The sequence below is a fragment of the Carex rostrata genome, chromosome 16, assembly GCF_964058835.1.
Source record: "Carex rostrata chromosome 16, lpCarRost1.2, whole genome shotgun sequence".
NCBI lineage: Eukaryota > Viridiplantae > Streptophyta > Magnoliopsida > Poales > Cyperaceae > Carex > Carex rostrata.
Genome location: NC_135933.1, coordinates 7,317,729 through 7,344,216, shown reverse-complemented (window position 1 = coordinate 7,344,216; position 26,488 = coordinate 7,317,729). Strand labels below are relative to the sequence as shown.

The 26,488-nt window shown below is 34.0% G+C and overlaps 3 protein-coding genes, 1 long non-coding RNA gene and 1 other non-coding gene across 8 annotated transcripts; all 5 read left to right on the top strand.

Annotated features, from left to right (window-relative positions):
• Positions 1-286: 286 nt before the first annotated feature.
• On the top strand, positions 287-1,663 carry LOC144567412 (putative methyltransferase At1g29790). The gene is made up of 2 exons (XM_078317545.1): positions 287-925; positions 1,016-1,663. Exons 1-2 carry the CDS (start codon positions 335-337, stop codon positions 1,556-1,558), a joined length of 1,134 nt encoding a protein of 377 aa, XP_078173671.1. The 5' UTR covers positions 287-334; the 3' UTR covers positions 1,559-1,663.
• A 2,134-nt stretch (positions 1,664-3,797) lies between these two features.
• LOC144567418 (LDL receptor wingless signaling/trafficking chaperone) lies at positions 3,798-5,211 on the top strand. Its single transcript, XM_078317551.1, has 3 exons — positions 3,798-4,138; positions 4,590-4,718; positions 4,817-5,211. Exons 1-3 carry the CDS (start codon positions 3,848-3,850, stop codon positions 4,970-4,972), a joined length of 576 nt encoding a protein of 191 aa, XP_078173677.1. The 5' UTR covers positions 3,798-3,847; the 3' UTR covers positions 4,973-5,211.
• An 8,905-nt stretch (positions 5,212-14,116) lies between these two features.
• LOC144567317 (UPF0496 protein 3-like) lies at positions 14,117-16,820 on the top strand. 4 transcript variants are annotated; one of them, XM_078317422.1, is made up of 4 exons: positions 14,117-14,334; positions 14,483-14,545; positions 14,790-15,283; positions 16,045-16,820. In XM_078317422.1, the coding sequence occupies exons 2-4, from the start codon at positions 14,494-14,496 to the stop codon at positions 16,600-16,602; spliced, it is 1,104 nt and encodes a 367-aa protein (XP_078173548.1). In that variant the 5' UTR covers positions 14,117-14,334; positions 14,483-14,493; the 3' UTR covers positions 16,603-16,820. The 4 variants fall into 4 exon arrangements, with proteins under 4 accessions (XP_078173548.1, XP_078173545.1, XP_078173547.1 ...); XM_078317419.1 differs by having other exon boundaries at positions 14,118-14,327; positions 14,460-14,545; XM_078317421.1 differs by having other exon boundaries at positions 14,118-14,354; positions 14,460-14,545.
• A 272-nt stretch (positions 16,821-17,092) lies between these two features.
• Positions 17,093-17,164, top strand: TRNAP-CGG (transfer RNA proline (anticodon CGG)). Its single transcript has one exon. It is a non-coding gene; the product is annotated as a tRNA-Pro (tRNA).
• A 1,701-nt stretch (positions 17,165-18,865) lies between these two features.
• LOC144567003 (uncharacterized) lies at positions 18,866-19,383 on the top strand. Its single transcript, XR_013515337.1, has 3 exons — positions 18,866-18,984; positions 19,069-19,180; positions 19,315-19,383. It is a non-coding gene; the product is annotated as an uncharacterized LOC144567003 (long non-coding RNA).
• The last annotated feature ends 7,105 nt before the right edge of the window (positions 19,384-26,488 follow it).

Below are 26,488 nucleotides of genomic sequence, written 5' to 3'. Positions count from 1 at the left end.
TCTGTGGCCGCAGCTTGGAGACCGAATGACCATTTTGGTCTTTATGGTATTTGATAAGAAAAACTAATCATACTTATTTGTTAAATTTAATTTAATTAATTATGATTTATAAAAAAAAAAATCACTATCCGATCCGTATCCAACCGTTTACACCCCTAGTTCCAGCCTCCACCTCACAGTTCAATTTCAGACTAATAATGAGAATCTTTAGTTACCTAATCAATCTTTTACTCATCATTTCATGACTCTGTATTAGTGCATTATATTGTGTAGACACTAGACACCAAGCATCTAAACCCAACAACTCTCTGTTTCTCTCCCTCTTCTCTCTCTAATGGATACCAAAACACCCCACCATTTCCCTCTTCAGCACCACCTCTTCTACATCCTCCTCCTCCTTTCCTCTAACCTTCTCACCTTTTACCTCTTCTTCTCTTCCCCTCATTACTATCCTTCTCTCTCCTCTCCTCTTCCCTCTACCACCCCTTCCCTTCCCTCCGAATATTATGCTTTCACTGGGCCCCACAAGCTCCCCTTTGGCCACAACCCCCATCTGGACTCCTCTCTCCTCAACCCTCCATTGGCTCACCCCTGCCTCCTCTCCAGTTCTCTCTTGACCACTTTTCTCTCCTACACTGTCAACTCTTCATGCCCTGATGACGAACCCCTCTCGCAAAAGCTTCTCCTACGAGGCTGTGATCCATTACCGATACGACGATGCCGACCTGCTTCGCCAAAGAATCCAGTTGCACCGTTACCATACCCAAACAGCCTGTGGGGCACACCGCCTGATGAAAACATTCATTGGTCGGCTTACACATGCAAGTCTTTTAAGTGCCTGGTAGACCGAATTAAAACTCGATCTTTTGATGATTGCAAGGACTGCTTTGATCTTTCTTCCTCTGGCCGTGAAGTCAGGAGATGGGTATGTAATATCTGATAACAATCATATATAAATCAGTATATCAGCTCTTAAAAGAAGAATTAATGATCAATATATATTTCTGGTGAACAGGTAACACCTTCCACCAATCCGCTAGATTTCACGATTGATGAGGTCTTATCCTTGGCGAAACCAACCGGTTCCATCAGAATCGGGCTTGATCTCGGAGGCGGGTCCGGTACGTTTGCAGTACGCATGCGGGAACGCAATGTGACAATGGTGGCATCTACGTTGAATCTCAACGGTCCATTCAGCAATTTCATCGCATCTCGGGGAGTAATACCGCTGTACATAACTGTCGGTAAACGGCTACCGTTTTTCGACAACACGCTAGATATTGTGCACTCCATGCATGTGTTGAGCAACTGGATACCTACAGTGGTGTTGCAATTTGTACTTTTTGATGTGTATAGAGTGTTGAGGCCAGGAGGTTTGTTCTGGTTAGATCATTTTTTCTTTGTAGAGGGGCAACTGGAGGAGTATGTTGGTGTTATAGAGAGCGTGGGGTTTGCAAAATTAAAATGGGAAATTGGGAGAAAATTGGATAGAGGTGCTGAGATGAAGGAGATGTACATCTCTGCTTTGCTGGAGAAACCTCTTAAAAATTCTTGGTGAGATTTTCCTTTTTTACTGTTGAAATTTAGTTGTTAGCGTCTAATTACTTCTGAAGTCAAATTTGGTGTGTGTAGCAAAAATGGAAATGCAATGGATTATGCCTAATTTTATGGCACTTGGTGTTGACCAATGCATGTTGTATCTAGTGCACATCTACCCAATCTGCTGAGCTATTTTTCTGGGGCGTGTTCCTGTTTTGCCTGTTTCAAGTTTCTATTTTCTTTTGCCAATTGGTAAATAAACTATTTTTTAATGGAACGGGACTTACGGAGAATCTGTTGTGAAACGAGCTGGAACAGATTATTTTTTGGACGGGCCTTTTTTCAATTTGAGTCAGTTTCATTTTTTTTTTTAAAACTCGGTGATTAAATATTACTAGGAAAGATGGACTTTTCATGAGTTGTGACGGTCGGACTTGAGTCAACCAATTTGGATTTGTAAAATAGAAACATAAATCTTTTAGAGACACTTTTCATCTACTATATTCCTTTTTTTTTTTTTTTTTTAACGATGTTTGATATTCCAATTTTCTTTAAAAACTTAATGATTTTTGAAATCTTTTTAAAACACCATCTTCAATATCTTTTATTTCTCCTAAAAAAAAAATATTTTATTTTATTTTTCTTTTTTTGAGGGTCAGTGAGCAAATAGCTCACCAACAATTTGTATTAAGAAAAAGATTTACAATATGTACGGCACCGTCTATCCTACCACCTTATTAATTAATCATTCTACTTTTATTTGATTGTTCATAGTGATTTTCTGGAATCAGACTTGTGTGCTTCAGAATACTCTATTCGTTTAGAGCTAATATTTGAACTATTTATTGCAGTTTTCTTTTTATAATAGTGGTATTATCACCGATTTACGACAATTATATTGTTCTTATAAAAGTCATGCAAAGAAGCATAGTTACTTATTCAAAAATAATGCTAAGTTAACAAGAACGGTCCAAATCTAGTAATTGTAAAATATTTCCTATTACAGTACTGGAGAGGATGTGAATTCAATCTCCCTTCTGTCAAAATATTTTTAAACTATACTTTTGAACTCAAATAGCTTGTAAAAATACACATGAATTTCAAAATAGTAATGAAGCTATTTCACAAATAGCTTGTAAAATGTCTGTATAACCATACTGATGTACAAAAAGAATAATGAAAGTAAATTTAATATATAACATAATTATAAAATTATATCATAATAAAAATTTTGGTCACACCTTATCTCACGCCGAGACTCGCCCCTGACAATCCTAAAAGTGTAATGAACTCTCAAGATTTGTAATCCAAAATGTCATATCCAAAACTTCACCTAGGGATCTTATGTGATTTTTTGAAATGAGGGATTTTATGTGATTGCTTCATTTGTATTAAAAAAAGGGTATACTCTTATAGTCAAGTGGATGGTCTTATCAAAATTCAAGCTAAAGAAATATCCATTTTGTAAATGAGGTCAACAAGAATTAGTGACCCTCCTTAAAAATGACTCATTTCAGACTTTTATAGGTATCGTTGGCTCCACAAACAAGCCACAGAGAGAAATGGCAACTGGGCAGAGGTGACCAAGCTAAGAGAGTCAACCAAAAATATTTAATCTGCCTTCTCTATACTAATTCGTATAGTTGATAGTATTTTTTGAAATTTTGAATGATAGTACAAAAAACAACGTGTCATGGGGCAAATTCGAAAAATGTACGGAAACTGACTCCATCTAAGGTTTTATCAGGTGGGTTTTTTGTCCAAAGGGCATCGGAGAAAGTTTTATTCAATATCGGATCTAAATCATCTTATTCGCGTCAAAATTTATGTACATGGTTTAAATACACGGGACTTCAAATTTATCAAGCTTTAAATATATTTACACAAATCTAGATGTAGATGTAGATCTAAACATTTTGATCCGACTTTAAAAAAAAGTTGCTCAAAATCTTTGGAACAAAACCCAATCACTTTATGTAAACCTCAAACTGAGCAAAATGTAATAAGCTTAAATACTGGATCCGTTGTCAAGCTCGTTAGGCTGAGCTAGAAATTTCCCAAAAACAGAATCGGGTCATAATTGGGCTTCAGTTTTTCACTTTTTTGAAATAACGTAAACTTGCCCGTTTCACTAAAATTGAAATGTAATTGGGCTTAATGGTTACGGGCTTAATTTTAATCCGATCCGACAAGCGGCCGTTCCCCTCTCTTCTAATTGAACTCTAACACCTTTATTGTTCTGATCAGTGTGAATCGTCTACCAATTTTAAGAGAACAATCGAATCATCGCAAAAAATTCTGTTTGGCAATGCGTCGAACACTTGTCGTGCTCTTCTTTATCTCGATTTTAGTTGCATCAGAGGGGTACAAGAGGAAGAGGGTGGCCATACCGGACGATCTGGATGACGTGGTTGATGACGAAGATGATGAGGCATGGGAGCAATGGGGTTTAAAGAAGAGCGGGTCCAGACCCGATAAGAACCTACCCCCGCCAGATTTCTCGAAAATGGATCCGAGTAAGATACAAGAGTTGATGAAGCAACACACTGGGCCTAGTTACGGTTTTGTCAAGCTCAAATTTGGTGTCTCTCGTTCTAAGGTAAAGCCTTCGTACGCAAAATATGGATGATGGTTCTCCTTCATGAATTTAGCTGAGATTAGTTGGCATTAGGAACATTGATTGAATCTGGCAATTGGTACTATACCAGTACTTTTCGAATCTGGTACAACTATAGTGTTGAATCAGGAGGTAACTTATCAGGTGCAGCTGTGCTAAGTCCATTTAATTTCTTTGTTCAGTGATTTTGGCCAGATAGGAACTGGATCATGTCTGGTTTTGTTCAATTTAAAAGCATTGAATTTCAGGTTGTGCCAAGCTTAGGGGTCAATCTGAGTACCAAGTTATTCGGGTTTGTTTAGTTGGTTGGATTTGGGATTTAGTTTTTGGTTATTTTCTTAATGAACTGATTTGGAGTTTATGTTGCTTATATTTAAATTTTCACTTGAGGAGTTTGACCTTAAATTGATCCAAGCATATGAAATTTTTGTAGGAGGATGTACAAAATATTGCAACAAAATGGAGCAAAATGCTCAAAGCTGGATCTATTGATGTTCGTTTCATGGCAGTCGATCTGAAGACATTCATGTTTACCATGGAGAAGGGTCAGGATTTGGAAGAGGTACACACACATATACACAAAGAATTCATTTTTCTCTAAGAAATTCTCGTTGAACTCCATTACAAGCACCTAATTGATAATCATGCTACTGATTTTAGTTGAAGGAGTTTATCTTGAGCCAAAGCGATGCATATGAGGTAAAGATCGGTGATCAGACCTATAGAAGGCCGGGAGATCCATCGCTGGACCAGGTTATAGAGAGACTACGCAGAGAGAAGCACACTTCTGATAAGAGTTACAATAATGAGCTTTAAAAAATTTGGTGACTTTTTCAGGGATCTAACAAAAATACAAAGTGACATGTGGAGGATTTATGTGTTTTTTTTATTTTTATTTTTTTGAAAAAAAGGCTGATAGCCCACTTCGTTTACCAGAATGTAAACGTTTACATATTACATCTAGCAGGAAAAAAAAAAAAAAAATCTAGAAAACCCCAGGGAGCACCAAAACATGTGCCTCAGCTACACACACACTTCATTGTTTTTTATTTGCATCCTTTGTATTTTGTGTCCCTAAACACAAAATCCTACCCAACAACCTTAAAAAAGTCTATGAGCTTGTTATTACATAGACAACTTAACAAAGAATATTCAGCTTCAACCGATGGTACCAGTTGTACCAGCCTTGAGCTTATTTGTGTATCAGGTAAACAGCTGAGAGGGGGCAAGCTTTGTATAGGGATCTCATCAAAGTTCTCTAGCAACCAATTCTTCAAAAGCACTTGAATCTCAGCTAGACTTGCCCAATAATTCACAAAGGAAGATATCAGTATAATCATATTTCTAGTAGTTTTCTAGTAAACAAGTGTTCATTTCTCATCTTCCAAGTTCTCCAACAAGCAGCAGTAACTACCACAGGAAAGGCAGTCTGCTGCTGCAAAGGCAATGTACCAGCAAAAGTGATTATATCCTGATAAGTATAACAGGTACAAAATATTTGTTGACAGCTACATTGAAGACTATTCTCAAAACTGTGGTGCATGAGTTGCAATAGTGTGAGTTTATATTACTTTGTGAATTTAAACAAATTTTCTCTCAAATCTGTGGATTTAGACAAATGTAAGATGGCTACTTGCCACTTTACCCTCAAAAAAATAATAGTTAGGTTCAGAATTAAATCTGTCTAGAACAATTTTTTTTTTGCTTCCAAAAGGGGAATATTAGTCTAAGATTTGTTGGGCTATTATTAATGGAATTGTCTGATGGTGAGAAAGTGTATAGTACTTGAAATCTAACATTCTTTTTAATTTAAATGAAATCTGACCGTATCATTATCTGAACCTTACCACACTTTGGATGAGCTATAAATCAGATATCACACTATATATGTAACAAAAAGGTTGGTATAATACTACAAAGAAAAAAAAAAAAATCCAAACTTTGGAAGGCTATTCACGCATACAAAACAATTCAAATGGAGACTAATTAAAAAATTTTAAGCCTTGACAAATAGACAAATGATGCGCGGGCGCGTGCAATATGCAGATATGTCTATATCTCAGATAATCTAAAAAAACCAAAGAACGGACAACGCGTGTTATGATAAACTCATAAAAGGATGGGAATTGTATCCAATATCTAGTTTTCTGATAGATAATTGTATATGTATATGCCTAATTAGTTGTCTTTAATATTAAGTTAGTTGCTTTTAACATGTTATATTGAAAAAATGATTGAATGACTATGTATTTTTAACATTAAATTAATTATTTTCAACAAAAATATTGTTCGTAAACACTTAGTTATTTTATAAAAATTTCTTTGTTCAATCTAATATTTATATATTTCTAATTTTTAAAATGTGTCCGATGATGGTACGAAAGTGTAACAATGATCAATGTGTTTATACCATGGTTAAACATAACTAGAAAATGGTAAAAGAAATTAAATAAGTGTTTACAGGAAGAGGAGGGTTCAAATGCCTCCATGTTTTTGTGCCTCCATCATGCCTCCATCTTTCTCCATCATTTTCAAAGTTCAAACAGTCGATCCGAACCGCTCAACCTAACCTCCATACTAAAATATGTTTGGAGACCAAATTTTATATTTTTAGGAATTTTTTTACTATTTTTTTAGATAGGTACAAAAATACTGTTTTTAGATGGTTCAGATTTACTGATTTTGTACTTATCTAAACAAATAGTAAACAAATTCCTAAAAAATATAAAATTTGGTCTCCAAACATATTTTAGTATGGAGGTTAGGTTGAGCGGTTCGGATCGATTGTTTGAACTTTGAAAATGACGGAGAGAGATGGAGGCACAAAAACATGGAGGCATTTGAACCCTCCTCTTACAGGAATAATATTTTGTTAAAAATAATTTGTGTTTCTAAAGTACATGTCCCACTCCGCGGCCACGGGTCGCGACAGTACCCAGCCATAAGCATACAACACCGTGTATGCTTACAAGACAATTAACATTTCAATCGGGCAATCAAGACAATAAATAATATAAAACAAGTTTCTAAATATAAATCAGAGTACACAGTCTGGTCAGAGTATAATACATCAAAAGTATCTCCCCTGGATACTAACCGTAAGGCCTAACCTAGATCCATACAACAAAATATGTCTAGGGTCATAGAAGGGTAGACTACCAAAGGCCTACTACTCGCGTGCCTCCCCGAAGTCAGTCGCACCAGAACCTGTAAAATAACCCGAAGGGTGGGGGTGAGAATAAATTCTCAGTGCGAATTTGCCACAGTTAGATTATTGGACTTGCAATCAAACTCCATATTCAAAAATGAAACCCATACAATAGCAATTCAAACGGATATATATTCATAAATAACAGAATGCCAATGCTCGACAATAATTAATCAAACTGAATCACAATTAACGGAATTTCCAAGATGAATTTCAAAACACAACACATGTTGACTTAACTTGACTTATTAGGGCTTGTAGCGACTGCAGATGCTCAACCGAGCTGGACCCTTTATCCGACCCTCATTTGTAGGATTACTGACACCTACAGACGTCCCACCGAGCTGGACCCTTTATCTGACACCCATCTGCAATTGCTTGGCTTAACAGTTTATTAAAGTCTGGTTCAAGTCACATAAAGAAAATTCACTCTGAAATCATTCCAAGTTTCGTAATATTCAATTGACCATCCAAATGGATTAACTCGTTGGTTAATGTCCCCGAGCCACAAACGTTACACACTAGTCACCCACGATTTCAATACCCCAGTGCGGACGCACTCAGTACTTAGTCAAATTTTCATGAAAACGACACTGAACAAGGAAAAGTCTGAGCCTAATGTAGGGCTGGGCAAAAAAGCTCGAACTCGTAACTCGCTCATTTACAGCTCGTTTAACTCGGCTCATTTACAGCTCAGCTCATTTACAACTCGAGTTGGCCAACTCCTTTAATAAATGAGCCGAGTTCGAGTTGGCCCCAACTCGCTCATTTATAACTCGAGTTGCAAATTATTGGTCATAATAAATTCCAAAATAATCAAACCCGAATCTCTAGACTGTTATTTGTGCTTTGAGATTCGTGCAAAATATGTTTGAACTTGTGTTGTAATACTATCATTGGTTAAACGAGTTGTGAGCCAACTCGAGTTGATAACGAGCCGAGTTCGAGTTGGCTCTACAACTCGTTATTACCATCTCAACTCGAGTTGGCTCGCTCGTTTATTAAACGAGCTGAGTTCGAGTTGGGGGTAACTCGCTCAAACTCGGCTCATTTACAGCCCTAGCCTAATGTGTCCGCATTGAATTTCAGTGCGGGTCAAGACACCCGCACTCAGGACTTAGTCAGAATTGGAGAAAAGAGAAATTGGAGTCAGTGCGGATCACCCATCTGCACTCACCACCAGTGTAGACGCACTGAGAAGAAATTCAGAAAACAATCTAACGAAAACAGAGGCCAGTGCGGGTCAGCCACCCGTACTCACCACCAGTGCGGACGCACTGAGCCTATAAAGTGTCAAAATCTCAAAATTTCAACGCGGTTTCGATTCACACTTGACTTACTTATTTAGAGAAACATTAATTAAGGTTTAACTTCTATTTGTTAGCACGATTTTCGATTCTTGCTTTTAAATCATTTGAATCTTTTTATTGTAAAGATTTCGTAACGTAACAATACACGTTATACGATCAGTGGCGTAGCCGGAATTTTTATCAGAGGTAGGCAAAAAATAAATTATTAATTAATTTAATTTTTATTTTTTAATAAAAATTTAAAATTGTCAATGCACTCTTTCTTAATTTTTTTTTTCTAAACAGTTTGATTAAAAAAATCAAGTTAAAAATTATTTTTTCTTTTACTCTAGTTTGTGATTAAGATAATTTTTTATTTTTGTGATAGTTTAAAAATAAATAGATTCACTATATATTAAAATCGTCAAATAGAAAGGCATAATAATATGAAACTCTGAAATGAAATGTTAAGACCCAAATAATTTCTAGATGCTCCTGGTTCTCTGTGAACTAATAACTTTTTATATTTTTATATGTAATGAATCAATACACTAAGTCTATTTAGAAAGAAGTATGAAATTATCTTCTTCTTTTGTTTTTTTTCCAAAAAACTATTGTTCTTTCAAATTAACAAAATTCAATTTTGTTAAATTCAAAATTGATACAAAAAAGACCTGTCAAGTCACAACTAAAAGAGAATCGCGACAGGAGTATGCAATGGATCGAAATAGAGATAACTAATGACCTAACTTTATATGAATGTATAGATAATTTTCAAAATTCAGAGATAAGCGGTTGTCTACCCTTATCTGTATACGATCATATTTTTTCATAATTATATGTTAAGACTAATCACCTAATTTAAAATTATCTGCTAATAAACTTCAACTAGATACGTGTAAAATTGAACGCGAAGTGAACTTATAAAAAATTGACCCCTCTCGCCTCTAGAAAGATAACAACACTCGGCGTGTCTCAGGTTTTTCAGTTTTTTTTTTTTTTGTTGTTGTTGTTGTTGTTTTTGGCTCATGCAGAGTGTGATTAGGATCTCCACATCATATCACTGCAATTTCAACAAGCCTGATTCAAAATGATCTTATTACGCAATTATTACTCTTGCCATATGTTGCTGCCATAACTGTTTGCATGATGAATTATTAAATCACTAGTATCGTGCTGTATTGCTAGGGGGGGTAAACGGTTGAATATAGTGATCAAACTGTATAAAGATACTGTTGAGTTTTTGAGTTTTGAGACAGAAAAATTTGAATAAGAATTTTTTGTAGTATTATTATCAAATTTTATAGTACAATATAGAGCTTTTTATAGGCTTAAGCAAAAAATAGCTGTTGGACACATAACAGCTCCCTATTAATTCTAACGGGTGCCTATACCTATAGTTGCTCTCTTTTAATTTTAAAAGGATTCCTAAATGGGTTTGAAGATTAATGTGAGTGTTCGGCAGTGAGGCTTAGAGCCTTGTAGCTTAAGAGTTAAGCTGTACTAAGGAGGAGTTGTTCGGCTGATTTTGGCTTAAAGCAATGAAGCTTAAGAGCAATAAAGGTGCTAAGGAGGAGCTTAAGGAGGCACTGTGCCTTAAGCCTAGGTTTTTGTCAGCTTAAGAATTTGCTCTAAGGAAGCTTAAGAAAGGTGCTCTAAGCCTCTCTAAGGCACAGCTGTTCAGCCAGCTTAAGCAGCTAAGGAGGCTAAAGCCTGTCTAAGGAGGCTAAAGCCTCACTGCCGAACACTCTCAACGGGTCTAATACTATTTTATTCTTCATTCTCAACAGATACTCGTTATAATTTTTCGAATATAGATACGGATACGAATACAGATTGGATATTAAATGCTACGGATACGGATCGGATATCGGACAGATACATATATTAGATCTAATATTTTCATAATATATTTATTGATTACAAAACATTAGTCACTAATCATGCCATAGTGTTATATTATTTATCAAAATAGATATGTATATGTAGTTTAATAAATCATTGGTATGAATATGTTATCTAATAAATCAATTTAAGAACATGGAGTATATTTGTTGTGGTTTAGAGATGTAAACGGTCGGATACGGATAGTTAAAAATATAATAGTATCTTTATCTACTATAATTTTTCTGAACAGATATAGATATAGATAGTCTCGAATACAGATACGAATTAGATAATTTAATTAATTTTTCATATTCGGATTCGAACGAAATCGGATTATATCCAATCCGTTTACACCCTTATGTATTGCAATGGATGAATGGAGTTTTATTATAAGAGATAAAAACAATTATCATAAAGCATGGTTCTAAATAGCTAGCTATAGCTACACAATAGCTATGTAATAGTTATGCAATAGCATTTTCAGATCTCAAAAGCTATAACGCTATTACCGTTTTTCTTTTATAATGATTCTAAATAGCTAGTTATGATTGCGCTATAGCTTTTTTGAACCTTAAAAGCTATAGCGCTATAATCGTTATTTAGAAGTTTGTCATAAATAAATAAAAATTCTCATAAAAATAATAGACCAATAATTTTTTTAATTATTTAACAACATTCATGAATAATGTTAAAAATATATTTTTCACCAGTGACATATTATAAGAGAGCAAATATGTTCAAAATTCAATATTTTATAGAAAATAAGTCGGATGACTTTGAATACATACGTACGTTAATTTTGTGTGGTATTTTCTATCATAGTAAAATACTGCAATTTCTTATTTTACTATTTTATCAATCTATTATATTCTTATTGCATGAAAATTTGTATAGTTTTGCTATTAATGTGGATCTGTAATCCTTATTGCTGTTACGTGTGTATCTGTATTTTTAAATGACATATGAAATCAATAATTGCAGCAATTGTTGTGAACATGTACCCTTAAATGATAATTTAATGGAAATAAATCGAGTATCTGACAATCAAATAAGGAGGGTTAATAATTTTTTTTTTAAAAAAAATATAGAAATCATGACATCTACATGTGGCGAGTATATATCTAAATAAATTCAAACCTGTATATGTAGAAAAACATTAAAAGATGCATATAATAAAAAAGGGGGCCGACTATTTGATTGGAGTCATGATATTCAATCCGAAAATTCATCTTTTAATCACAGTTGTTAGCGGGTCAGGATATCCACGTACTTAATATAGTAATGGAGATAATTGGGCATTTTGAATTTAGAATTGTATGAAAATCTTTTTATTACTATATACTATTAATTTTATAGTTTAAAGAACTACAATTTTAGAAAATTAATGGGCATAAGAATTGTTGAGCAGTAATGTAAATTTATTCAACAATTGGAAGGAATGAAACAATATGATAATAAATTATGTGTCTGCACCCTGATTAAATCCTGCAAAATATATTCGGATAATTTCAATTTCCTATGCCTTTTCTTTTCCTGTTTAGATTACTCTTGACAACATGTGGTTTAGTTTTTTGTGAAATGAATACTCAACTCTTGACAACATTGACAGATCTGGATGTTAATAAGAGCCGATTTTTTTTACGGGAATAAAAAATAAATAAACTAAATGCATAGCACAATGGACTACAATTTTGTAGATATAGTATAGAGTTTGGACCACCGCTGTGGTAACACAGTTGGAAGTGGTACAGCTCTTCATTCAGAAGGGCATAGGATCGAACCCTGCAGTCCGCAGGGATTTAGGGAATGAGTTGTGGGGTGAGTGTGTAGCCTACAGACAGTGATAAAAAAAAAAAAATATAGAGTTTGGCAGTACAAAAGTCCAATTTTGTGCCAGTGTCGCTCTTTTTCACAAAAACGCTAGCATTGCCAATGCTGCTTTTTTTTGTTTCTCAAAATCCTACCTTCTTCCCTTCTAAATATATCAATTGCAAATTTGCAATTTTAAGCTGATCAACAGTGAAGTTGGCACTATCAGTGTTCATCTTGAAAGCAGAATATTAACAACCACAACAACAAAGTGACATTTTTCGCGAGAGAAAAAACACGTTTATGACGGTACTCCGTCGTGAAAAATCATTTTTTACCCTCGTGAAAAGTATCAGTCTTTTGTAGAGCGCCACTATTCGTGCTATTTCATTTTGAGTTTGAATGTTGGTATTGTCAGCGTAAACTATTTCTACAAATTTATAATCTGCTATGTTATGCATTTAATTTGTTTATTTTTTATATCATAAAAAAAATCTGTATAAAAATGAAGGTAATTGTCCATCATTATTTTGTTATATAAATAGTATTTTTTTTCTAGAAACTCGTATTTTGACTATAATTATGAAAGATACTATTATATTGAGGTTGGCAAAAATAAAAATAGTAGTTCTTGAGTCTTGGTGCTACCAATTGATTTTTGCAGTTTTTAAAGTTCAAATAGTCGATGAAGTGCTCAACATGTTCTCCATATTAAAATGTACTTGGGGACCAAATTTTACATTTTTTGAAATTTTTTTACTATGTTTTATGGATTTTTTAAAAATCACTGTTTTTCATATTTTTTATTTTTCAAAACATTGATTTTCAAAAATCCTTAAAAAATAGTAAATTTTTTCAAAATAATATAAAATATGGTTTCCAATAAGCACATTTTAATATGAATAACATATTGAGCATTTCAGATTGACTATTTGAACTTTAAAATCACAAAAACCAATTGGTAGCATCAAAACTCATGAACTACCATTATATTATAAGTTAAACCTCAATATGTATTTCTAATGTAATTATAATATTATTTAAAATTGAATATAATATTTTATTTGCATTAAAATACTTTTGACTACACTTTGGGCATGCATAGTTTGCTTTCCTAACCAAGAAATCGCTCTTTAATTATGAGTTATGAGTTATGACTGTGTGTGATTATACATATAATTGTCGTTTAAAAACAGAAAAGTTTAGACAAAATAACGTAAACATAATGCCATTAAGGCTACAATTAGAACCTACATGGCATTAATTTCTCCTCTCTGTGTCCCCTGTTGCTTGTACAAAAATCTCAACATCTCTTGGTCCAAGGGATGCCACGTCAGCTAATAAAAGTATAAAACCAATAATATCAGAAACGCCGGAGATATTAATATTTTTTAAAATTAGCGGATCTTGGGCTCTCACCCGACTCCGAAGTGCATCCAATAACCCGTCTTTAATTTTAATTCTGCAGGAGCAAAGCTGTACAAACAAAAATATCACCATCATTTGTACAGCAATTTAATATCACTAAATTAGTTACTGACAAATCATAAATTAGATAATTTTGTTATGTTACGGAAATCGGGTTGGCCTGATAAACTCAAATCCAAACCCGTTTACACCACGAAATAAGAACTGATTGCTTTTCCGACGGCTGAGATAAAAAAAACCAGAATTTAAGGAAATCATATCCTCTCTTTCACTGGAATATATCCGACCCATCTTTAGTATAACCACAAGTTTTCTTTTGATTTGAGTATGTGTTGTCTTGGTCTTGCTTCTAAGCCTCTACCAACTCCAAAGCAATCAATCTAAGCCTCAAATCTATATATGCTTCCAAGTGTCACATTGAAAGAGATATGTCAAATCTTTTTCTTTATCCTCCTTGATCTCTCTCTTACTGCCCCTTCTGTCTATACTTGGATTCAAAGTCTCCTCTTGTGCACAATTGCTGAACTCATACCTAGCTAGCCCATTTAAGGTAAAGAGTGGGGGCATCTTCTCACATGTATAAACACTTGTCTTTTATCTATTGGTACTTTTGCCTTTCATTTCTCCTGCTCAAATTTGGATATAGACCTTTAACCGTTTTCTCGTATATAATTTTTGGTAGATTGATCACAAGTCAACGATAAGCAGCAAGAAGCATGCGCATGAAGTTCAACATTTTCCGTGGATGTAATTGCATATATCCAAAAGGTATACAACTTTTTTCCTACTAAGATACGTAACGCAATGATTCAGAATGTTATGTAATATGTTAATCAAGCTCCAAGCTTTGATATATCAATTATCACCATCCATGCATCTTAATATCTTATGGTACTTCTCTTTATGGAATTATTACTTCTCTGTAAGTTACAAATATGTTTATATATATATAATAACATTATTGTGCCAGTGTTTAAATCTTTATGGAACTCATATTTTGCCTCTTTATCAGCTGAAGAAGTGTCGTCTCCGACGTCATCATCAAGGTTTGACCTACGCGAAGAATACACAAGTGCCTTCAGAACCGAATCATATAACGAATTTTGGGCACGGGTTTTGGACCTTACATTATCTCACGGAAAGGCCCTTCAAGGCCATAGCCCCAACAAGATCCCTTCTTCACATTTCTTCACTGAGCAACTTCTTGACCCTGATCAAGAAACCGCCAAAAAGGTCCTTGCCGGCACCAGAAAAGATAACCATCCTGAGGCACACAATTTGTTGAGTGATTATTATTTGGAGACGGCAAATGCATCGCTTGTCTGCGGGCAGCTACTGAAAGACATAGAGCAGATTAGACTTCGGTACCGGCCACTGAAGTTGGATCTCCGATCAATTAGTTCTGACGGACCGACAAAAGGTGGTTTTGATAAACGCTTTGCTGATCTTGCAAGAACTTTCGATCCATTTGACTACTTTGCCACATCTCAGCAACAGCTTAGAAAGGTAATCTTCACTTAAATGTTATCATGCAAATGTGTGTGTTTTAAGTTATGTTTTTACTTTCAAGTTTCCACTTAACTGCACGTTAAACCTATATGCAAGGTAATATACATATAATTTGTTAATTAACAACCGAGTTGCTTTAGAAGTTCAAGTTGACAACGTAGATTGGCAGTCATTTAGTATCTTAAAGTTATGGATATATAATATATTAATTTTATTAAAACCTCGTGGTATTTGAATTTAGGAGTTAGTACCTCTAATTTTATACTGGTTATAGGATAAAATTAGCTGTTTTAATTCAAATAGTTTATCTAATACTTAACATACTTTTAAATCTAATGTATAATGCATGTATTAGTACAGCATCAGACTGGACATGTGGGGCTCAGTGTTCCTTAACTATTTTTGTGGCTTTAGATTAAAGATCTAAATACGCTTCTTCTTCTTTTTTTAAATTATCTTGTTTTCTCTACTCACACTTTCGAAAACCTTCTATGTTCAATTGTTCATTATTCTATTTCTTCATAAACGACTTAAAAGCAGAGGATTTTTTTTTTAATTTCATAAGTAATTAATACCGAAGAAAATAATATATCAAACATAGGACTGAGTAGTGAGTACGATGATAGTTGTGGAACTGTACTCGTCAGTCTTGATTTTCAAAACAAATATGTGGCTTCACTAAATAATTAAGTACATAAACTTTATTTGAGTACCTTACGTGGCAAATGGATTAATATTGAATTATTGACTAAGTGTAGGTTCAAGACGGTTCCTCGAGCCTACTTAAGCGGCTTAATCTGTGGCGTAGAAAGGCTCTTGCCAAGCTCAATCACATTACCAATATAAAGACAGTACTCTCAATCTCTTTTGTTATAATCACAACCACAGCAGCGGTGATTGGTGCATGCATTGCAGTTAATATACTTGTTGCTCCTCTATTCTTCTTTCCAACAATACTTCCTAGACTGTTTCGCGTTATCTCGAACAAATCTCTTCGACACATTGTGTCTCAGCTTGATGCCGCTGCAAAGGGGGCATATATATTGAACCGAAATTTGGACACAATTAGTCGGTTGGTCGAGAGGTTGAGAGACGAGGTGGAGCACATGATGGATTTGATTAAGATGTGCTTTGTGAGGAGGGATGATGGTAAGAGGAGATTGGCACTAGAGGTGGTGAGGCAGCTGTGGAGAAATGATGCTAGTTTTAACCAACAGTTGGATGAATTGGAGGAGCATTTGTACTTGTGCTTTATGACTATTAACAAGACAAGGAATATGGTGATGAAAGAGATTCTAGTAGGAAGTAGGATTTAAGGCATGTGCTTGTAATCACGAAGACGAATTTTTTTTTTTTGAAATAGTAGGCTAAAGGCCTAAAATATTTCATTAAAGAAAAAAAAGAATTGCACAGTGTTTACATAATACAATTAGTTAGATTGTACATAATTCTTTTTTATTAAGAAGTATCTTCTCTTTTGCTTTTATTCTGTACCTTTTCTTTTTATGAGAAAACCAAAGCTTGAGGGATATAAGTATAATCCAAGAGTAATTAAGTTATCTTTACTAATGTCAATATGATTTGAGATTTCCCTGGACTTGAATTTCCAGTAGTTACAGTACTTTGTTGAACACAAACTAACTCTGAAAACGTATAGATCAAAGAAAACTAAGCTGGGCTCATATCTAAAAGCGCGTTTCGTGTAGTATATTTTACTAGACCAGGAATCCAGGATCACAAACAGGCACAGCACACAACAAAAAAATTATTTATAAATAATATAATTTGCTTTATATTGACATCTAAGGGTGTTTGGTCTAGTGGTATGATTCTCGCTTCGGGTGCGAGAGGTCCCGAGTTCGATTCTCGGAACACCCCCATTTCGTTTCGATAATTTTGGGTTCGGTTCGTTCTCCTGTGTGATTGATGCAGCCAGTTACAGTTCCTAATTAGTGTGTGTTAGCCTGTTGGGCCTACTCTCTATTGAGTGAAGACTACATGGGCCTAAAAGAAACTCAGCTATATAATATAATGTTATTACTTATTACACTAGTTGTTTACAGAAATTTCAGTACAACTTGTCATGTCTTTTACATTTTAATAAATTATCCGAACTAAAAACAAAATTGAGTAAAATCCGGGAAATAAAATTTGCTTCAATAACGTCTCTCGGTTATAAAAAAAATCTTGTTTTTTTATTTAAAATAAAATTTTAGATGCGTGAGACTTGATAGAATTCCATATTTTTTTTCTAGAAAAGTGAGAATTACTATCTTAAACTTAGGGAAAGTAATAGTTTTGAAGTTTTGAAAGTATATGGCACATGAGAAGCACTCCAGCTTCGGTTACAATTTTAACCCCATCCATATATCCAAAGACTGTTTCTCACGTTTTTTTTATTTCTCAATAACATAATTAACTATGTTAACTAATGTAAATTGGATATATGGCTCATGCTAATTCAGTTAATTAATGACTTAATGTCATGTCTCAATTAAATTGAATGGTATTATAATTGTGTCTTACTATTCCATTTTTTTTAGTGAATCACTATATCTATAAATGCTTGGATGAAAAGTTTGTCAAGTTGATCTATTTAATTTCTCTCGCTAATTTGTATTTGTCATCTATGTAAACATGCGTCATTTGTATTCTAACATACAAAATTTGTTGACATCAAACATACAAATTAAGAAGGTTATGACAAGAGCATTTTAGACTAATGCTTGTATAAGACTAATGCATTTTAGGCTTGTTTAGACTAATCCATGCTTTTTACTAGTCAGTTAATTTTTCTAATCAGAATTTTACTTGTATGATTCAATGGGCCATACGCAAAGGTATGCCACTTTTACCAACTATTTTCAATATAAAAAAAAATAAAATATACTAAAACTTGATTTGGGAGAGGGATATAACTAGAGGATAAAATTTTATATCCCCACCTCTCACAAAAAATAATTTTATCCTCGATTTATGCCCAACTTTTCCTCCAAACGGAACCTAAAAAGATATAGCTAGAGAGAAATTAAAATGTTTTACTTACTAAATTTAGAGAGAGAAAATCATTACACTCACTAAGTGCTCACACTGATATATGCTGAGTCGGTAAATCTATACTACCGTGTGGGTGACAAAAAGAAAATTTGACCATAATTGGCACCAGTGGAATAAATAAATGATTGATAAATTTACCTTTTGAAGAATTTCAGGATTAATTTCAGTTCCTGAGCATTCCACCAAATCTCTTTATCGTACCAAACTTCTAAACATAACGCATAAATGTTTCCTAATATAAATTCGAGTCTGATACATTGATTAACAGATATGAGATAACTCATGATCAGTAAATCTTTTATTCCAGAATAGATTCCACGTGGAGCCTCACCTCTCCTTTTGTCCAATACACTCTCTCTTCTTACCGTTTCCTTTTGCTTGGTTGCCCTAATTTTGCAGTGCTATATATACATATATTGCTCCATTTCTTGTCTTCATCCCTCGCTTGGGCCGACGATTATTAATTGCTAACGTCTTTTGCTCACACTCTCTCTTTCATTGAAATTTTTTGCATCCAAGTCTCTGTTTCTCTATTTCTCTCGTTAGCAATCAATGGAATCTCCAGAAAGCTCAGTTCATTCAAGTTCGGACTGGAGGTATCATCTCAGATCAGACGTCAGACATGGGATAATCAACCAAATGTAAGTGTTACATTCAATCACTGATCAAATAATTACGCTCTTTCTATATTGGATTGGGTTTAAATTTGCATTTTTTACGTGTAGGGTGGTTGTCCTGACAAGAACATCTAATCGGATAGTTACCGAAAGAGCATATGATTTTCGAACAGTAGGGGTTCAGTTGGAGGAAGCAGCATATAATGTTGCTAATTGCCAAGTAACATAGAGACTCTTCTTTTATATCTCTTTACAATTAATACTTAAGCACTGATAATTAGAAAATTTCTTTCTACTTGATTTTGTTGTGAATTTATTTGTAAACTTTCAGCTTTACGCAATTATTCTTTCCAGGAGGAATATGTCCACAGAATTTGTGCTAAGTTGGCACAATTTTGGATGCAAACCATAAGTCATCCAGCGAATTCTGCATATTCGGATGTGAATTATGTGCACCCAGGTAATTAAACAGTTCTCCTCTATTCATATTTTAAATTCGTTGATCTTGATACTGCGTGCTGGAACTGATTGCTAGCAAAAATAATATGCTACATTATTTTAATATTTTTCTATTTGATTAATTGCAGTAACAACAACGAGCTCAAGAAGTACTGCAAATATGACTGACTGGCAAGAAGTGGCTTACCAGAAGGTCTTTTAATGTTCGCTTCCATTGTCATTTCAAGTATTAGTTGGTGAATATATATATAATTATAATATATATTTGGTTAGTAATGATCCATATTTCCGTATATATATGCCATCTCCAAATTCGTAAGGTAAATAAATATTTGTAGAGATATTAATATGCAGCACTAATTGCTGGCATTTAATTATGACAACATGTTCAAATTGCAAACCCTAATTAAAGATTTCGAGGATAATGTGCTCGATCTTAACCCTTCTTAATAGTGATTGATTATTTGAGGCCAGCTTCTCAGTGACCAAAAAAGGACACCACAATACATATTCAGTTTGATTCAAGTTCATATATTTATAAATGTATATATTAGTAATATCCTTAATTATCGGTCTTGATATATATAGAGGTGAATAATGGCCATTTTGGTACGCATAAAATTTTGAATACCAAAGTTATTAAAGAGTTCTTTTATTCCATCGATAGAACTTAACATGATAAGATGTTATATATTCGATCGATAGAACTTATTTTATCATGACTACTGATAAAATTATAATTAAAATTATAATTGTAAAATTTAAGATATATTCATTATAGGTTTGAAAAATGTAAAACTATATATAATTAATTGTTATACAACTCAAAGATATCTATTTTTTTTAATTAATTAATCACATATATGTTATAGTTTCGCAGACATCGTATGCGAAAAGTTGCAAATTCTTGAACTAGTCCCTGAATTTTTGAAAATAGAAATTGTCGATACTAACTATAAAATTATTAATACCATATAATTATCAAATTTTAATTTGACACAATTTTTTTAAAATGTCGATAGACGATAGTACTAATCTGGTCCTCATATAAATATGAATATTGATAGATAAGAGTACATTAATTATTTGACAACCATAACTACTGAAAATATTTTTACTAAATTCAAAATATAAAAGTAAAATTAATTTTTTTTTAGTTATAAATACTTTCAAATGTCGTCATATTTGAAAATAACCTATCTAAACTATATAAATCAGAATCAGATGTACAATTGAAATTTTTAATCATATATTTTTTTTATTATCTTATTTGTGAAATAAATTAAATTATAAAGATTTCTTATTTTCATAATTAGCTTATCATTTGGGTCAACAGGGCTCACTTCTTGTTTAAACAATGCAGATCATATAATACAATAATATTAAACAACAGTATATTACTGCTTAATTATCCATGGCATGCTCACATAATTAAGTTTCATCGATCGAGTACCCTTTCCTGTTGTAATCGTATATCCTTTTTTGGTATCTAGAAATATTTTTCTTTGCATAATTACTTCCTTTTTTTGTGTTAATAGATTCAACAGATGAAGACGCAGCACTTCGCAGATCTTAAGGCTATCTTCGAGGAGCTCTGCTGGTACTTCAACGAGGTGCTTAATGGTCCTCTTTGTTCATATGTATTAAATTTGAAGCCAAAACTTGAAAAACAAATTATCACTATCAAACGATTCTAAAGTTAATGCATGTCTCAAGTTTGATATATACACAATATCATATATACATGTACATTAACAATTTATAAACACACATGATTATATTATTATATTTTTATAAATTTTGACTATGTACAAATCTTGGGCACCAGATCTATAGACATTTTAATTAATTTTATGTCAGTGTAGTTAATATTGCAACAAATCTTGCTCACCAGATTTATAGACAACTATTGCGCACCAGATATATGGCAATATATATAATGTGCACATATACATATTAATATATATATATGTAGTTAATATAATAATATTGCAAATTTGCAACAACAAATTACTAAAAGAAGGTAAATAATTAGACATGCCGTGTGTGTTATAATTTCATTTTCTCCTGTAGCTCGGAGGAGTGTTCATGCAAGGTTGGCAAGGACTGGAATTTCTTGTCAAGATGAGAGCAAGCATGAATACTATTGTTCTTATCATGAAGGATCTACAAGTCCAGAAATCCTCCATCGACACCGTGCTTATTAGGAAGATTTCATCGTATGAGGCGCGCCTTCTGCATTTCATTGGTAATCATAGAAGCCTTATAGATCGTTTAGCAAATGCTAGACAGCTTGTTGGATAGCATCATTAGTTGTATTTGTTAAATATGCCAGGGTTTGTTTTGATATTAGAACAATTTTCTTGGTATATATATGTAATTATGTATAATTTAATTAGCTTAGTTGGTTGCCTGTATGAAAATTTTAATATTCTCTTAGTTATTTCATCTTTTAGATTTTGATTTCATTTTCGATATAAATTATTAATAATCATTTTTTTCGGTAATTATAACCTTTTGATTTTTCTCTTTACAACCAAACCTTTTCTATAATGCTCTCTGGCCCTTACACTTTTCTCATCTTTCAGATGTAAGCAGATATTCAATCAATCCTTGAAGAATATTTCTCTCGATTATCATTCCATGTTTTTGTGATCATATTGTTTTGTAATTAACATTTTAACACCGAACAATCAGATCTTTTACCCTTTTGGTTTGCTATATATGTTAAAACGTACTAGAGAATCTTGGAGAAAGTATAACGCACCTATGACCTATCAGTAATGGTGAAATGAAATTTGAACATGGCATTTGATATAATAATTGATAAAAATATTGTTAATACAATTTAATAAAGCTACAAACAAATTATACTCAAGCAAGGAACATTCGGAAATTTCGTATTAATTCGTAAGCGTAATTTTGCTAAATTAGTTCGATTAATTAAATGTAAATAGCTTCTAGGGCTGGGCAAAATAGCTCAAACTCGTAACTCGCTCATTTACAGCTCGTTTAACTCGGCTCATTTACAACTCGAGTTGGCCAACTCGTTTAATAAATGAGCTGAGTTCGAGTTGGCCCCAACTCGCTCATTTATAACTCGAGTTACATAGTATTGGTCACAATAAATTCCAAAATAATCAAACTCGAATCTCTAGACTGTTATTTGTGCTTTGAGATTCGTGCAAAATATGTTTAAACTTGTGTTGTAATACTATCACTAGTTAAACGAGTTGTGAGCCAACTCGAGTTGATAACGAGCTGAGTTTGAACTTGTGTTGTAATACTATCACTGGTTAAACGAGTTATAAACGAGTTGTGAGCCAACTCGAGTTGATAACGAGCCGAGTTCGAGTTGGCTCTACAACTCGTTATTACCATCTCAACTCGAGTTGGCTCGCTCGTTTATTAAACGAGCCGAGTTCGAGTTGGGGGTAACTGTCAAAAAATTAAAGATTAAAGAACACAACACTCCCTCCAACCCTCCCTTTTCTTTATTTCATAATAATTTTTTCTAAGTTACAGAAATTATTCATATTACAAGAAAAAAAGCATACTCCTTACACGGGTTGTATTTCCCTTTATAGAGTAGTGCAGCCAATAACTAAACAGAGGAAATAAATCTTACCCCTGATTCTAATATTTTAATTATAGAAACAACATTACACACCAAATAAATATAAAGGAAATGAAGATTTCTACAATATTTGTTAACTGACATAGGCGCTCCAGGAATCATAATGATTTTATTTCCTGATTCCGTCCCTCTTGGATCCAGTGTGCCATACACTCTACGTGCAGCTTGGAGTTTCAACACTCCCCCTCAAGTCGGCACGAAGATATCCGTCATGCCTAGTTTATCCAGAGAGTTGTAAAATGCATTGCTTGATACTGCTTTCGTCAGCATGTCAGCTAGCTGTTCGTTTGACCTCACAAATGGCAGTGAGATAATCTTTGAATCGAGATTCTCCTTAATGAAGTGTCTATCCACCTCAATATGTTTTGTTCTGTCATGCTGAACAGGGTTATGGGATATATCTATAGCAGCCTTATTATCACAAAACAATTTCATCGCGTTAGTTGGTCCATACCCAAGTTCATTTAGCAATCTCTTTAGCCACATAAGTTCACATATACCTTTTGTCATACCTCTGAATTCTGCTTCGGCACTTGACAAGGTTACCACATTTTGCTTCTTACTTCTCCAGGTGACAAGATTTCCACCAACGAATGTAAAGTATCCAGATGTAGATCTTCGATCAGTTATACTCCCAGCCCAGTCAGCATCTGTGTACCCTTCAACATTGAGGTGTCCATGATTCTCAAACTTAATGCCTCGTCCAGGTGCTCCCTTTAGGTACCTAATGATTCTCAAAACGGCCTCCATATGCTCTCCACTTGGAGCATGCATGAATTGACTAACACAACTCACTGCATAAGCTATGTCAGGTCTAGTATGGGACAGGTAAATTAGCTTTTCCACTAATCTTTGGTATGTTTCTTTATTTGTTGGGCTTTGATTCGGGTCTATGCCTAACTTCACATTTTGTATCATTGGTGTATCTGCGGGTTTGCATTCAAGCATGCCGACTTCAGTCAACAAATCAAGGATATACTTTCTTTGAGATAGAAAGATTCCATTCTTATTCCGGGATACCTCAATTCCAAGGAAATATTTTAACCCACCCAAATTCTTCATTTCAAATTCCTTTGACAACTGTTTCTCTAACAGACTAATTTCTGTATGGTCATTACCAGTAATAATCATATCATCTACATATATGATTAAAACTGTTATTTTTCCTTGATTTCTCTTAAAAAACATGGTGTGATCTGAGTTACCTTGCGTATAGCCAAAATCTTTCATTGCTTTACAAAATCTGCCGAACCATGCCCTTGGTGACTGCTTTAGTCCATACAAAGCCTTCTCTAGTTTACACACCTTTTCGATTGACTCTGAGTGTTGATATCCGGGTGGAACATCCATGTAAATTTCTTCATCTAGATCTCCATGTAAAAATGCATTCTTTACATCAAACTGATGTAATGGCCAATCAAGATTTGCTGCAAGAGATAAAAGGACTCGGATCGTGTTTAGTTTAGCAACTGGTGAAAAAGTTTCCTGAAAATCAATCCCATAAGTCTGTGTGTACCCCTTTGCCACTAATCGGGCTTTATATCTCTCTATTTTTCCTTCTGCATTGTATTTCACCGAAAAAACCCATTTACACCCAACAGTTTTCTTCCCTTTTGGTAATTCAACTAATTTCCACGTACCAGAATTTTTTAGAGCATTCATTTCAACTTTCATTGCCTCTACCCATTTTGGATCTTTAAGAGTTTCTTCCACACTATTTGGTACAGTTACAGAAGATATCTGATTTGAAAAATCTTTTAATGGCTTTGGTAATTTTTCAACTGTGGTATAGTTAGCAATTGGATATCTTATTTCTTTACTTGTTCCATCTTCAGGAACATACCGTTTTGGTGGTTTTCCACGGTTCATTCTAGGTGGTAATTTAAAACAAGTCTCAAGAGAACTTACCATTGAATTATCCTCAGGAGAACATGGCCCTTGTGGTTGAGAGTCAGATTGTATTACTGTGTTAAGAGGCTGGTCTAGCTGGGGCGAGTTTGGTTCTGTAGTTCTTCTGACTTCAACATTTCGATCACTGTTGCTTGTCTCAATTTCGGAAATAAAATTCTGGACTTCATATTCGGCAATATCTTGGGCTTCCATATTCGGAATATTAGGCATATTAGGCATATCTTGGATTTCAATTTCGGAAATATTCAAATCAAATAAATTTGATTCTTGCCTTGGCAGCAACGATATTTTAGGCAAATTCAACTCTTGTAATGTTTGACTTGGAGGCATATTAGGTAGTGAATCTCGTTCAATCTGAGGCAGTAGCTGATTGGGTAATGAATCCCTTTCAATTTGATGGCTAAGGAAATTAAAGTTTTGTTCACACCTCAAGTTCAAGTTCGGTTCACATGTATTCCCCCCCTGAGCCGAAACTTGGTTTTTAAAAAATGCTTCATGTTCTAAAAAAGTAACATCCATAGTTGTATAAAATTTTCGTGTGGTAGGATTGTAACATTTGTATCCCTTTTGATGTGCTCCAAAACCCAAAAATACACATTTTTCGGCACATGGTTCTAATTTTGATCGAAATTTCTTTTGAACATGGACATAGGCTATGCACCCAAAGATTTTTGGTGGTAAGGTTAGAATTGACGGAATAGTGGTTTGGGAGGAAAGAATTTGTAACGGGGTTTTGAAATGGTTTATTTTTGTTGGAGTTCGATTTATTAGGTAGACCGAAAAAGAAACTGCATTATCCCAGAAAACCGGGGGTACATGATTTTCAAATAAAATAGACCGTGCTGTTTCAAGAATGTGTCTATTTTTCCGTTCAGCTACTCCATTTTGTTGAGGTGTCCCGACACACGAGGTTTCATGTAAAATTCCTTTCTCCTTAAAGAATTCTTGTAATTTATTGTTCACAAATTCAGTTCCATTGTCACTTCTTACAACCTTTATTTCCCTTTCAAATTGGGTTTTTACCATTTTATAATAATTTTGAAAAACTACCGGGACTTCATCTTTGGTTTTAAGTAAATATATCCATGTCATACGGCTAAAGTCATCTGTAAAAAGAATGAACCATCTACATCCAGATTTAGAGACAATTGGGGAAGGACCCCACACATCGGTATGAATTAAATCAAAAGGAGAGGAGCTTTTACTTAAACTATTCGGATAAATTGTACGATGGCTTTTTGCCTTAACACAAGTTTCACAATTAAATTCTTCATTATTCAAACCCAAAAATAAATGAGGGGAAAGCTTTCTCATATACCCAAACGAGGGGTGTCCCAACCTCTTGTGCCATAACCAAACCTTGTCTCTCAATTTCATCGAATCTTCCCTTGCCAGACATGTCTTTCCAATCTTCGGATCTTCCAAGTAATACAATCCGTCTCGTTTAGTACCACGGCCAATGATCTCCTTGGTGAGGATATCCTGCACAATACAGTAGTCGGGAAACATAAGTACAACACA

What these genes read in the sequence shown, in the direction of transcription:
- LOC144567412 (XM_078317545.1), top strand. Translation starts at nt 335, where the DNA reads ATGGATACCAAAACACCCCACCATTTCCCTCTTCAGCACCACCTCTTC. An exon ending in GCCGTGAAGTCAGGAGATGG is followed by an intron (nt 926 to 1,015) that starts GTATGTAATATC and finishes TCTGGTGAACAG; the next exon opens with GTAACACCTTCCACCAATCC.
- LOC144567418 (XM_078317551.1), top strand. Translation starts at nt 3,848, where the DNA reads ATGCGTCGAACACTTGTCGTGCTCTTCTTTATCTCGATTTTAGTTGCA. An exon ending in TTGGTGTCTCTCGTTCTAAG is followed by an intron (nt 4,139 to 4,589) that starts GTAAAGCCTTCG and finishes AAATTTTTGTAG; the next exon opens with GAGGATGTACAAAATATTGC. An exon ending in AGGGTCAGGATTTGGAAGAG is followed by an intron (nt 4,719 to 4,816) that starts GTACACACACAT and finishes TACTGATTTTAG; the next exon opens with TTGAAGGAGTTTATCTTGAG.
- LOC144567317 (XM_078317422.1), top strand. Translation starts at nt 14,494, where the DNA reads ATGCGCATGAAGTTCAACATTTTCCGTGGATGTAATTGCATATATCCA. An exon ending in TAATTGCATATATCCAAAAG is followed by an intron (nt 14,546 to 14,789) that starts GTATACAACTTT and finishes CCTCTTTATCAG; the next exon opens with CTGAAGAAGTGTCGTCTCCG. An exon ending in CTCAGCAACAGCTTAGAAAG is followed by an intron (nt 15,284 to 16,044) that starts GTAATCTTCACT and finishes GACTAAGTGTAG; the next exon opens with GTTCAAGACGGTTCCTCGAG.